Source organism: Megalops cyprinoides, chromosome 6 (genome assembly GCF_013368585.1).
Source record: "Megalops cyprinoides isolate fMegCyp1 chromosome 6, fMegCyp1.pri, whole genome shotgun sequence".
Taxonomy (NCBI): Eukaryota; Metazoa; Chordata; class Actinopteri; order Elopiformes; family Megalopidae; genus Megalops; species Megalops cyprinoides.
The window spans coordinates 28772501-28787255 of record NC_050588.1 but is presented as its reverse complement, the minus strand read 5'-3'; the positions used below and the strand labels follow the sequence as shown (position 1 = coordinate 28787255).

The 14755-nt window shown below is 43.8% G+C and overlaps 1 protein-coding gene across 3 annotated transcripts in view; it reads right to left on the bottom strand.

Moving 5' to 3' along the window:
* LOC118779409 (E3 ubiquitin-protein ligase RNF123) overlaps nt 1-14755 on the bottom strand; it is a 103266-nt gene that overhangs the window by 13515 nt on the left and 74996 nt on the right. For all 3 annotated transcript variants that reach the window (XM_036531511.1, XM_036531512.1, XM_036531513.1), the window contains 2 exons: nt 10543-10685; nt 3447-3541 (listed from right to left, as the gene is read on the bottom strand). In XM_036531511.1, the coding sequence (XP_036387404.1) occupies nt 3447-3541; nt 10543-10685 (238 nt within the window). The remainder of the gene's footprint in view (nt 1-3446; nt 3542-10542; nt 10686-14755) is intronic.

Sequence of the window (14755 nt, the reverse complement as noted above, 5' to 3'; positions counted from 1 at the left end):
ACGTTAGTGTTAGGAGATCAACAAACGAAGAAAACATGAAAAACCTTCGGCCTTCAAATGAGAAAATAGAACAGCTTGAAGTCCTTTCAAGGAAATACTGATGTAGTGCTCATTTGGAAAATATTCAAAATCAAATGACTCTCAACATCAATGGTTATGGTGATTAAAGTCAAAAAGGGTATGGAATGAAATTCAAATATCATAGAAATATATTTTATATATTTATATATTCAGGATTATTTTAGGATACAATCAGAATTTATGCTGTAATTGTACGTCATAACTCACTAAGTCCCAACTAGGAAGCACAGAATCAAGACTTGATAGGAAAGATAAGTTCTAAAGAGTCTACAAGTTGTCTATTGAGTGCAATCCCATTGTGTTGTAGAGCTTTAACCCCATTTTTTGTTGTGGGTCAGAACTGTGGAATGCCCTGCACAATGTCCACATTTAGAAATCATTTTCAAGTCAGGCAATTCCTCTGTGAGTAAGGTATTCCCTCCTCTCGGTCTTTAGCTCTGCCTCTACCTCTCTCTCCCTTCTCTCTCTATCTCTCTCCCTCTACAAACATCTTACTCGTGTAGGTTGCGTTGGTGGGCAAGTTTCAACCTAGACAAAGTACACATCAATGCCCAGTTATATGATGGGGATGCTGTGAGGTACTGTAGGAGGCATCCTCCTTTTGATGACAGCTAAAAAAAAAGGTCCCTGTGATAAATAAAAAAAAATCCCATGATGATTACTGCAAAGCCTAGTGCCCTGGCCTAATTCCCAAAACAGCAATCCCAAACTAGCCATCCAATGAGGGCCTAGTCTGCTTGCCTAACTGGGGTGGCAGTGTAGTGTAGTGGTAAGGAGCAGGGCTCATAAACAAAAGGTTGCTGGTTCTATTCCCCGCTGGGGCACTGTTGCTGTACCCTTGGGCAAGGTACCTAACCCAGAATTGCCTCAGTAAATATCCAGCTGTATAAATGGACAACATGTATAAACTGTAACCTTACAGTCCGATGCTCTTATCACTCCGGATAAGAGCATTGGCTAAATGGCAATAATGTAATGTAATTAAAAACCCATGTCTGTCCACTTCCATTGATGCATGCTCACATCTGAGCGCAAATATCTACCATTTATTGCCCCCGGGTGAGTGCGTAAATGATGGTGACAGTTACCCACCACACTGGAGAGGACTTCGGGATGAAACCTGCCAACTGTATGAAAGTCACTATTAATATTAGCTTGCCGGGGGACAAACTAATTTTCAAATAGGAACACCCTCATCCCGCAGAAGTGTCACTTGCTTTCAGCATTTGTCGTGAACAAGCACAATTTTGTCCCTAAGCAAAGAGCACATTGGACACAGATGCAGATGCAGGAATGCAGGAATTTTCATAAAATCCCCCTGAGTGAAGTACACTAGCTAAATGATGGTATATTAGTACATGGTTCTTAGATGCTCATCTACATATTTTTCAATTTCTTGTTGAATCATTGTCAAAATCAGTGCATGCACATGTGCAGTTGTGGTTGTCAAGGGCAACTGATGCATGGGGAGGAACATTCATATTTGGACGCGTTTCCAAAATGTGCTTTGTGCTGCTAAATGTACCAGATTGCCAGTGTAAATGTAAAAAATTTAAATTGTGGTGAGGCAACAGTGGAAATGAAAACAACATAAGAGTCAAGACAAGAGAATAAAACATCGGGCATTTGTTCACACATTTTTCTTGATATGAGTACTTTCAAGACAAACTGCATTACTGTAAGGGGCAGAGAAACCACTGCATTAAGGGAACCATATCCACAACAGAGCACTCAACACATGAATGAGAATCACTTTGGCCTGGCACCATACCATCCTGTCAGCCTCTCTTTTAAAATGGCTGAGGCTAAATGGGGTTGGGCTTGAATAATGCCTAGATGGGAATGGTGCTGGTAGACAAATACAGAGCAGTCTTCCCTCTCAAACAAGAGGAAACCCAGTGTCACAGTACAGTGATGGGGACAATGTGCTGTAGGAGATGCTATACTTGAGATGAGATGTCAAACCATGGTCTCAAATCGCTGTAGTAACCATGGTATTTAACGCCCGGTATCTCAGTCTGGCTATCTGATCAATCCCTATGTAGTTGGTTAAACACTGTAAATCTTTACTTTTAGCATTCTGGCACAAAATGGTTGGTATGCATCAGCCAGGTGAATGTCTGTGGTGGGTCAGGGACAAGGTATGAAAAGAAATATATTAATACTCTTCACTCCAAAACATACTAAATTCAGCCAAGTCTCCTCAAAAACAAGTTTCAACTTCAGGCTCTGAATTGCATCAGATATTGCCTGGTACACAGAGAGGACAACCCAGTAGGCTCAGGAAGATAACACCAACACACTAGTTTACCACAATAACACTTATACACACACGTACATTTACAAAAGATGTAGGAAGGACATTAAAAATTGCACAAATGCATTATTCTTGATAGCTTTAAAGTGCACCATAAAAGAAAATTAGTGGTTTCTGCGTAATCCTAGCCTCCCTGCTCAAATGGGTCTCTCATCAGACAAGGGCCTTCATGGCGGGCAGGAGGAGGTATCATATTGCGCACTGCAGAGGAGGAAGCATTGAGATTGTTCTCCAGGCTACCTCTGCGGTACGCACAGAGCACTCCCCAAGGGCACAAGGTCTGGACACACCAAAGAGACGGATGTGCAGCCATTACTTTGAGACAAAACCACAGGTTCCTCATGGAGCACTCTGCCTGGCCTGAACATAAAGCCACGGAAATCACTCAGAGGCATTCCTGCAAGCCACAGTGCAGTATGGCCCATAACAGATTGGACACAGAAGTGACCCAACTGGTCAGTCATATTATGCAGCACGTTAGGAGTCATCTTGAATTGCTCGCAATGTGCCGGCACAGTTCCCATTCGCTTGTAAGGAATTTTGATAAGACAAGATTTATTACACTGTGCAAAGTACCATGAACTTCTTTTAAAAACCGTGACAGTTTTGTACAAACACAACAGCAGTCATCTGCCAGGTATGTGCCTGAAAGTTCCTGCACACTGAAGCGGTACAGGAGCCGTTCCTAATGTAATTAATGTAGCATCATATCCAATATTTTTCATGTCAGATATACAAAATAAATGGACTGGGAACTCCATTCTGCATGCCTCAGAAAGCCAGTCCTTAGTGACAGTGAACTGATAAAATGGGAGGCGCCCCCCCACCAACCAACCATCTACATCTCAGTTATATCCTGGGTCAACTTTTATCATAAAATTAATTTGGTATGTCACAATGTTTGGATAGCGTTACATACCTAATTCTACTGGTCTAATTTCTACTGGTCAATGTTGCTTTGAACAACGAGCTGGGCAAACTCTATTAGCCAATCAGATCCCATGGACCACCCCCCTCCCCCAAAAAGCCCAACCCCTGCCCAACTCACTGCTGCACTGGCCGCTGCCTGCTTGGATTCCTCTGTCAAGAAGGTCAACATCTGCTCCACCTTCTGCTCCTCCTCTGCGCTGATGTAATCAGTGTCTGTAAAACACACCACATATACACATTACAAAGGAGCACCACACTCTTACACAACATGACCCAACACAGTAATTACACCACAACACAACACAAAACACAGGGCTAGTATCTGACCATGCTCTACATAGATATATTCGGGCGGTGTTGTGGAATGGTGGTAAGAAGCAGTACTCTCAACCCAAAAGATTGCCAGTTCAGCTCTCAGGTGGGGCACTGCTGCTGTACCCTTTGGAAAGGTGCTTATCCTGAATGTCCAGCTGTAAAAATGGATAAGATGTACAACAATAAGTTTTGTATGTTGTTCCAGACAGCATCTGCTAAACAAATAAAAGTAAGTGTAATGTAAAGAAGTATATTCCATTTTGTTTACAGCAGTCCAATCACAGTAAATCCATACTGTTTTATCAGTCATAACCGTGAAACAACAGCACTGACAAAGTGTGACTGTGTGCCGAGATTGAAGCAGGTGGAGGAGGCTTTGACCTTTATGCATTTCCTGCAAAAGAATGGAGATGTGCACTTGGACACTGAAAAGTTACTCATAAATGATTCATGCAAACGCACAGAAATAATAAAAGAAGGCCAGACTGCATACCGAACTCTGTATTGCAGAGGAAGACTGTGATTATTTCATTACAGATATAATTGGAATTCCAGTCTTCTTTCAGAACACAGAGCAGGCGAGACTGATAATAAGAGCGCCCAATGCCCTGAGAAATACATTCACAGTTTGCCTTTATTACACTTATTACATCCCATCTATCAATAACCCGATCTCCCTCCAGGCACTGCTGGCTAATTGCAGCATGGTGGACCGTGGCTAAGGACCCTGGTCCACCCCGTTTGGATGGGGAATTCAGATTTGTTTGATAATTAATATACAGCTTGTGGGGCTAAAAGGCACTCCATTCCTCTGCAATCCATTCCTCTACTGTTCCGCTCCCTCCCTTTGCAATTTCATGCTTGTCCAGTTCGAAAACTACTAAATTGGCCTTGACACTGTCAATCACTGCAGAAACATCCCAAGTATGAGGCTCAAGGGATCAAAAATGGCCGAATCGAACTGAGATACACAGCAGCGAGAGATGATTGATCCGATCACAAAATGAGCTCTGTCAACTCGGCCGTGTCACGGCTTCTGAAAGAGCGTGGTACAGTAAAGTTTGGGTGCAGAGGTCTGACCAATTCATCTCCCCACACACAGGCACAACCAGCCAGACCCTACCCCATCCCTGACAGGTGTGCTGTGCTGTTCAGCCAGGGCTATGCTGGCTCGTTGCTGCTGTATTAAGATTAACAAAATTGTGATTAGCAGACTACAGCTAACACCAGTCATACAGTGGTGGGGGGAGTAACGACTGGCTTGATTAATCCTCATTAGAGTGACCTGGGTTGTCCTTCCATTTGAATTTTTATTTTTCTTTCCTTTTTTTTAATTACCCCCAAACCCACCCCCCACCCCACTCCTCCACTTACTGAGTTTTTCGAACATCAAAGTTGCTTCCCAGGAGCCACGTTTTAATCACCTTCTCTGCTCCCTCCATTTTTTGATTTCTAGTTTATGCTGACAGTCAATGACCACTATTGTGGCAGCCTGGAGGTCACCGACAGTTATGTGGGACTGAGAGATTTCAGAAAGTCACACCTCAAGTGTCTTCTTTTGAGGCAGACCAAATAGCACACAGTGCATGTGCCATCTGTAATGAAACAGCTGGAGTGACACATCTGCTCACTTTCATATGAAATGACATTTACAAAGCATCTCTCAGGGACACATTCAAAAGGCCACGTGTGTGATGGGCCACTTTTTTTTCTCCAGAAAGTGAAAAAGCGGGTCAGAAAAAAACATCCTCCGTTATTTTGGGAACTCCTAAATTAGCATCCTGAGAATAAATTTGTTATGAATAAAGTTCTGTTGACCTCATCAAGAGAGATGAAATAAGTCCAATCCTGCTTGATTTGACAACCCAGAATGTAGCTCCTGTATTGCATGTAAATAAACTTCAAAAACGTCAAACACTTTCTCTATGTATAGCAATTCAATTGAAATTGAAGATTTCATCCGTAAACAGAACAAGCCTTTTTTTGTCCACACACCATTATGAAAGTTCGGGCTTTTTTGTTTTGTTTTTTTTTTTTTTTGGTATTCATGTATTTACCCAGCTCTACTGGGTACTGGGTAGTACTGCTGTACTGTAACATGAATACTGATCTCACTGTCACATGTCACTTTCACCAATCTATTTCAGGTCTGCTTCTGGAAATACAGCTTCCACTAATCAGTACTAATTTCCTCTCAACCTTTTTGTTAATAGATGCATTTTATAACCACAAGGAGGTCAATAAATACAGGGCCCAGTAAATAAAGACCATAGACAAGAACAATAAATAACACTAACAATACTGCTACTACTAATAACAATTATATTAACAATAATGACCCGACAATAAATAAGGACAGGCTTGTAATAACAGGTTCTTAAGGGATTATTGCCAGTCAGGAAAAACCTATGCAGTGATTAATAAACAGCCATAAAAGCTTCAGGAAAGGAGTGCTGATCTCCAGGGACATGTGGAGTGCACCTCACACCCCACGGAAAATAGTGTTCCCATTCTCTCTAAGGAAGAGGGCTGGTGGTCACAGGGGCATTATGCTAGGGCATAAGATGGGGGGGGGGGGGGCATTTGAAGTGGGATAGGGTGGGAAACCTTGACACTGCGCCTTGTATTTGTTCTAAATTTTTATTCTTCGTTCTTCTACCGAGTGTCTGTTTTGAGAGAGCTTGTTTCTGAGTGCAGTGAGCTTTACGCTAGCTCAGATACTCATCTATAATGCATTGCTGGCCTCCCTGCCCTGGTCCACATCACACAAGCACCCTTTCAAATGGACATGTAGCACCCTTCCATGCTTTCTGACCGTGCTACACGCCTACTTGTGAATCTCTGTGATTGATTTCAGCAAGAGACATTTAAATAAAACCTTAATAAAAACATAATGAATATGATCGCCCTCAAAGCAACTGTGGCCATTGCTTTTATTACTATTTCTACTGGCATCATTTATTCATGTGTTCACTAATATCACTTATAAAACAGTGGAGAGATGTGGCTCTGTTTTCACTCACCAAACTATTTCAAAGAGAAATAAGAGGACCATGACAAAATGAAAAAAAAACATCTCTGAAACAGACTACAATATAATCAATTCACTATCAAAGAAACTAAGGGAAAAATTTTATTCAATCCCCAAATAAGTGTCACAATTTGGCTGGGCCTGCGAGTCAATAGATTGCTAGAATCATTTGCACCCTTTGATTAATGCAGATAGTGCAACACCTGCCCTGCATGTGTAAGCTCTTAATGAAGAGCTACATCAGGGGAGAGGCACAAACATGCCCTGGAAGTCCAGCTGTCAGCACCGGGGAAACCGAGAGGAACTCGTTCATTATGTGACTTTCCTTTCTTTCCACTGCATAAAATACACTGCAAACGAGCAATCCAATTAGATCAAATGGTGGCTTTGTTGGCCCACTTATTCCTGTTAAAATCCTGACATCTACTCAAATCGCTTTCTGAATGCACCACTCTGCCAGAAGCTTAACTATTTCTGTGCGCTGTGGCCAACACGTAGCAATGTATTTATAAACAGGATCTATAAAGGTGAATCAATAAATACCACATGATGAGCGAGGAGACGCAAGCAACCTAATACAAGGAGCCTGAGAGCAAACGACATCGTGGCAGGGGAAAGCACTGCAGCCGACCCGGGTGTCCATGGAGACTCCTCGGTCCCCATGGGAACAGAGGAGAATGGCAACCTCCTCCGAGCGGAGCATGTCAGAGGAACAGGCTCCTTGTGGCGAGGAGCACGCAGCCGTGTTGAAAAGGTTTCACCAGACGTCACCGATGTGTATCAAGTGTCACAGAGAATCCATTTCAGCCATGACTGCAAATGAGCATGTTTACAAATCCTCAATCAGCCCTTTGGTGTCCACTGTGTACCCTTTTTCTGATGTGTGATGTGTTTACGGAAAGGCTGAATTTATAGTCATGATCTACATATATAGCACGGTCAAAGTGATGTGCACCAAATTGTTTAGTGCATCCTGGCTTCATTTTGCTATCAATGGCAGGCCTTTTATTTTTCTCATTTGTACTTTATGTTTGGGTTTGAATGATATGATGCATATGAGCTGGTGTAATGGAGAGGAATGGTGGTGGTATCACTGGACTGCATCATCAGCAGCACTGTTTGTCAATGGGTGTTTAGTCATGACACATTCATAGTCTCTCTTAAGTTGAGAATTTAGGGATAGAGACAGGAATGTGGTACAGCTTTTACATTTTATAGTACCAAAAATAAGATAAGCTAACAGCGACTTCTCTGGTTAAATAGTATCAGTGATTTTTAGCCTTCTTAATGTCGTCTTTTGTCTTTCTGACACTTGAATTAGCTCTAATGAGTATGTACATGATGTTCTATTTGGTGGGTGCCGCAGATATCCATAGTGAGAAGCCTTATTAGTGCTACTGGCAAAACTGTGACAATGTAGTGGCAGAGAGAGTAGCGTCAGAGACCTGACTCATGTCTGCTTTCAGGTTTTACAGAGCACATCAGAATGAGCTTTTGTCTTGCAATTGATAGGAGAATGCTTAAGTTTTTTCCATAAAACTCTTACTTTCACGCTGTTCAAAGCTTGGAAGTTATTCTGACCAAGTGAATGATGAGGCAGAATGTGTCCTGCACATAATGAACTGAAAATATTAACTTGATAGTCAGCCAATACTTAAAAAACTGGTGCTTGCCATCTCTGTTGGCGCAATCAACAATTTCCATTGAAAATGCCATTAGCAGGAGATTTTGCCGCTATAGAATTTAGTTTCTTTTTGTTCTAAAATGTGCCAGAAAAATTAAGATGGAGAAGAAGCAGAATAAGAAAAAGAAGAAAAAGAAAAACATGCAAAATGGTCCAAGTTAGGCCATGTATTGTGTGGTTGTCTGAATTCTTTGCTCAAATGAAGGCAGATGGTAAAGAAGCAAATTTCTGCAGAGACACCAAGGTCTTTGTGGCTGTTTCTGAAGGAAACCCCAAAAGGGACATACACAGTGATGGGGTTTGGAGGATTGCATACCTGACAGACGGGCAGGCAGGCAGGCAGGCAGGCAGGCAGGCAGACAGGCAGACAGGCAGACAGATAGGCAGATAGGCAGATAGATAGATAGATAAATAGATAGATAGATAGATAGATACTAAAGCAGTTTCATTGTACCAAGTAAAAAACTTCTGACCTTAACTGGAATTAAAAAGACAGCATTAAGAGCAGAACTGAGAAAGAAATGTTTTAGATGTATGTCTACAGCACTGCCGGGCAGCTGGTCATCAGGGGAGCCCCTTCACAGATGGGAGGGAGTTAGAGTCGAGGAAATCTAACAGTGCAGGCACACGGCTTTTTCCAGTCACAATAAAAAGTTCCTGTTATGCAAACTCACACACAGGCCTACTGTGTGTGTGTGTGTGTGTGTGTGTGTGTGTGTGTGTGTGTGTGTGTGTGTGTGTGGGTTGGGTTGGGTTTGGTTGGGGTGCACAGAGCAGATCCTATAACAAATATCATATTGGCAGTGCGTGCGCTTGGTCCTGGCAGAGAACAGTGGATGCGGTAGGTACGGCAAACACGCTAAACTAAAACAGATCTGATCTAAACCCTGTGTCCTACACAGTAAGCCGAACTGCGTGAGAGGAAATGCTGAATGAACGGAACACTGCACGCTGCACTTTACTGCTGGAGAGGTACGGTGGCCTCAATGAGACAAACAGACACGCCAAGGCTTTCATTTACACTGCATGAAATCCAAAAGAGTCGACATCATCCTATTGATTTTCTCCACTGTTACAAAAAATTTGGAGGCAAACTAGTTTCTTTTTTTTTTTTACATGGTGAAAAAAACAACCAGACAGAAAGATGAGATTGAGAGAGATAAATGCAGGGCTGATGCAGACAGTCACAGGAAGTGGGGATCAGGTGAAAGTCCCAAAGTCAAAAACTTTAGGAAAGAAAAGTCGAGGACTTTGCTTCCAGGCACTGTGTGTGTGTGTGTGTGCGTGCGTGCGTGCGTGTGTGTGTGTGTGTGTGTGTGTGTGTGTGTGCGCGTGTGTGTGTGTGTGTGTGCTCATGCTTGTGAGGACTGTGAGATGATGTGTCTCTCTGTTTTTGTTTGTGTGTGTGTGTGCATGCGTGCGTGCGTGCGTGTGTGTCTGTTGGTCGGCAGGAGAGGAAGACAGGCTAAAGTCATAGAAGCTCAGGTATCTTTGTGTATGATACCGAAAATAAAATACAGAAATATGGATCTCACTGTGGAGATACTAATAAAATATTAATAAAGACAATGTATAAAACAATAAATTTAACACCGATTCAGCTCTTTTTGTCTCCAAGAAACCAGATGGGGCCAAATCAGGTGGGGGTGGGGGTGGGGGTGGGGTAAATATTATTTTTCTCATAATGATTTATCAATACTTTACTCAGTGGGTTGAATGAAGCATTCATACTACCTCTGTCAGCTCTAAGTAATGGTCATAACCCTTCTTCGTCATAAGTATACATAATCATAAGTATACACAGTTAATCATTATGGCACCTCTGACATTTTGAATGTTATGAATCAACCAATCAGCTACATTCTCTGCTGTCAGTGTTTTAATTTCTGTCCATCTCATTCAAAACTGCAGATTAAATAAAGAAGAATCCCCTATCAAACTGTGCTTACAATCACACATCATAGTGTTACACCCTTGTAGTCGTCTTTGGGCAAAACGCATTAAGCAATGTTCAATCAAAAAAAGAAATACAGGGGCAGAGATGGTAAGACATGCCTGTACTTTCTGTTCCTGGAACCACCCCAACAGTACACTGCATCTACTACTTTCTTCTGCTGTGTGCAGTATTCTAATGCACAGGTGTGACCCCGGGAGCTGCCGTGCACAGGGGCGAATGTCACTCACAGGCATGCAGGGAAAAGTGCTTGCGATCGGAGGGCGGTGGGGGACCCCCTCCAGTAGCCGTCTCGCTCTTGCCCAGGAGGTGCTGTATGGAGTGCAGCTGGAAGCAGGGGTCAGACAGCAGGACCGCAGCTGCCCTGGACACCCTGGAACACACAGGTGACAAGAAATACAGTCAAATACACTCAAAGTGTACATACAAAGTCACTCAAAAATCCTCCTCACCAGTCCTCACGGTGCACACTTGACCTTTCCATCACAGGCAGCACTAAACAGGCACTTCCCCTGCAAATTCGCTGAACCACAAAGGCAGACCAGATATCTCTAACTGTATTAGGCTGGGAAAGTCTGAAGGGAATTCCACTGTGCCCTCAGACAGGCTTGTCACTACCCATAAAAGAAAGCCCTCAAAATGATAACCAGTGCAAATACTCAACATACGCAGATGTGAATATTTTTAAAAATCTGTTTCTTTTCAACCCAAAGCCTCACACACACACACACACACACACACACATACACACACACACGCAAAGCATTCTGCCACGGGGATATGGTTTGATGACACCGTATAAATTGTACATTATACAGATTTTTTTCTATGGAGCGTAAAAAAGCCCAGTGTTTTCTCTATTAAGACGCTGTCAAGAGTCAGGCAGCCGTGCTGGGAGGAGAGGAGGCTGGCAGAGAGCATGAAACAGCCCATCAAATGCAGCCCGCGCTGGGGAGGACAGCGGAGAGCGCTGGGCTACATCTCCCTCTGAGAAGCCCGACACAGCAAGAGTTAAAGATGCGTCTGCCTCTTCCACAAACATCATATGCATCAGTGGAAGACAGCTCTGCACAAGCCTTAAGGTAGAGAGGCTGGTTTTCCAGTATTAATGTGACTGAGGCAGCTCCCTGTATGACACACCGCAAGGACAGACACAGCGCAGGCAAGAAGAAAGCAACATCGCTGTCATTCGGGATTTTATCTGCTTCCCAGTGCTTCAGGCGGGTCACTCCTCCCTCAATCAAGCCTGGTAATCCATAGTCCAGAGATGCAGCATCAGAACGACTGCTTACTTAACCTTTGCACTGGTTCTCTGTTCCTCTCCTGTTGTAGTAATTCAGTTTCTGCCCACTTTAACTGTCAGTTTTTAAAATTGGATTCCGTCTGGCCATTCCATGTTCATGCTCCACACCTACTCACGCTATTTACTGGATAATTAAAGTGTATTATTACCGTGCTGGTCAGTTATTTATTCATTTGTTTGCCATATTAGCTTTACTGCCTTTGTTCTACCCTACTGTGTCATTTGGTGGTAAGCACTAGCCACCCTTTCCCTGTCAGAAAGGAATTACGAAGTGGGGAAACAGCAGGATTACAGTGACAGAATGAGGGTCTCAGGTGAGGTTAGGCTTCTTTACTCTCCCGCTGCAGCCTGTTTGCTCCCTTAAGGGCTCTTTTTTCTTGCAAAAAAATGTTTATCTCAGGTCAGAGAAGAACAAACTCATAACTCCTGCAGCCAAAAAAAAATTAAATGCCTGAATGATAACTGCTTGATCAAGGAAGAGGTGATAAATGAAACCAATCAAAAAAAAAAAAAGAATCCAACAATAAACCACTGGTGTAACATCTTTTAGATCCCCCTTCAGCTTTAATGAAGGCCTCACACCTGCTTGGCATGCTGTTGAATGAAATCTAGAGGTGTTGCTGTGGCGGTGCATCCCCTGTGGTGCTCAGAGCAGTCCAGTGCTCCCACTAGGTGCTGTAACTTGGCTGCAGTTTTGTCCAAATGGATCTCATTGTACTGTAGTTTAAGCCAGGTGACTGGGATGGCCAACTCATGACCTCAAATCTAGCCTCAAACCTGCAGGCACAGTGACAAGCGATGTTATACTATTATCTTATGCCTTCAGAAGGACTCAGATCAATGGTGCAGTTCAGGTCAAAAAGCATGGCTGAGTATGCATATCCATTTCTACGGCTCTTTGGCAAGAAATTCACTTTGACAGCTACTGCAATGTGTTAGAAATGAGAAACTAACAACTGCTTCAATTTCATTACGCTAAGTTAACGGCAAAAAGCACTGCGGTTACATGGAACAATCCCTTACAGTCCTTTACTGGAGTGCTGTGGATAGCCGAAGAGAGCTCGCGGCGCTCAGTGATAGAGACATCAGCACGCAATGTAACAGCAGTGTCTGACAGAGCAGCTAAAGGGTGAGGCTGTCACATTGACTTAGGAACAAAGGACACAGGGACCAACTGGCCCGGAGAGTGAATATGGCGGTGGCGGTGAGGTGGCGGGGGGAACTAATACTTGTATAAATCACCACGGTGTCCTGCGACTCAACAGCACACATTCATTATCGCGCCGCGGCTGCTCCGCGGAGGCACTCACTCGGCCTTTCCCCCGGAGCGGTCAGGGACTTCGGCTCATTGGGAGGAGGCGGTGCCGGCAGCGCAGGTGGGCGGGGCATGAAAGGCGCATTACACGGCTGACGGCCCAGCGGAGCGGGGCGCCCTGTCCGCCCACTCCCTCGCTGCCGCCGCACACAGCGCACCACACGTCCCTCACAAAGTCAGACGGACCTGATAAACTCAGAACAGCACCTGATAGCGGACCACATTTTAAACAGCAGAGCAGGTCTCCTGGCTTCCACAGCAGCGGTTCTCTCAGAGATAAATACACTAGGTTTGGGAGGGAATAGATTGGTATTTAGGCTAAATATAGGTACTTAAAAGCAGAGATGAATGAAAACAGTAAGACTCGGGAATTAAATATTAAAAAAAAAAAATCAAAAAAAGGAAACTGCTACACCTTCGGCGCAGAAGCTGAGCATTACAAATGATCAAATAAAGCTTCCCTGACTGCTCGTTGCTGGTGCCTCTGAGACAGAGCGACAGCTCGTAGCCTATTTCTATTCTATTTCTCTCCCTATTTCTGGGAGTCAGCGGCCCCACTGCTCCCACCAGAACCAGCAGAGCAGCAGACCCTGGCTGACTCACCATCATCGTGCTGGGCCTGGGCCCCATCCAGAGCCTGCCTGTCAAAACCAACAGCTGAGTGTGGGAGAGCCAGAGAGTCCTGTGTGACACCAGACCACACGCAGGGTTCCTTTTTTTTTTTTTAAATATAAATGTTTAATTTGCCATATAATCACACTGTACTGACACACAAGGTTTGGCAGCAACATTCCATTCAGCTACAATACAATCTGAAATGTTTTCCCTTCTGAAATGAAATGCGCGTGGCCACATTCTAAATGCTTAAATGCTACCCCAGCAGACACCATTAGGACGGGATCATTATAAGCGGTGGCTTACAGCTTGCAATAGCCGAGTCTCTGCCTCACTAATGCCAGGTCACGACATGAAGAGAGAAAGCACACTCTCAACAGACCCACACGCCCCTCTCTCTTCATCCCACGAGTGATTCTGTCAGGTGGTAAACACGTCCTTTTTCATTAGCGAAAAAGAAAGACAGGTCATTTGCTTGGTGGATCAATGGGGTAGTGACAGGAGGGAAGCTCAGTGATCTCGAAAAAGAAAGCTTATACATCTTCTGTAGGGGTCAATACAGGAGATAACATGAGCGTCCTTTCCTCAGCCCCCCCCCCCCCCCCCCCCCTCCCACTTGACAGCCAGGCCCAGCTGACTGGTCCATGTGGTTTGGTGGAAATGAGACACTGAGGATAATGAACCACTACACGAGCTGCTTCCATAGAGTTCAAGTGCAGGGCAATTTCCTTTAGTCTTAACTATCACACCAAGAGAAGAAATCAACTTTCTTACTTGTCTCTTTTCTGGCACACTGATCTTATATCTTACGGTAAAAAATGACAGTCGAGTGTTTCATCAGCCTCAGGGAGTTAGTCCTTGCAAAAGAGACTTTAAAATTACATTTCAGTACTGATCTCTCCAGCTCTTCTCTTCCTTTTTTCCCCCCACCACAGTCATGTTAAAATACCAGCTTAATCACAACAGCCAGCCAGTGTTCTTCAGATCTGTGAAAGCCATCTCTCCCGTGCATGTAGACATTGTGTTCGCTGTATGCATATTTCATTTTCACCGACAACGATTCATTTCAGATAAGAAAAGGCATTGTTTTCCAAATGTTTCGCAATTCTTGCGCCGCAGAGATAGGCCGTCACATTCAAGGAAAATGACAACAGCTCAAGAGGGATGGTGTGACATTTTCCATCAAAAGTAATACATTCTGACCTCATTT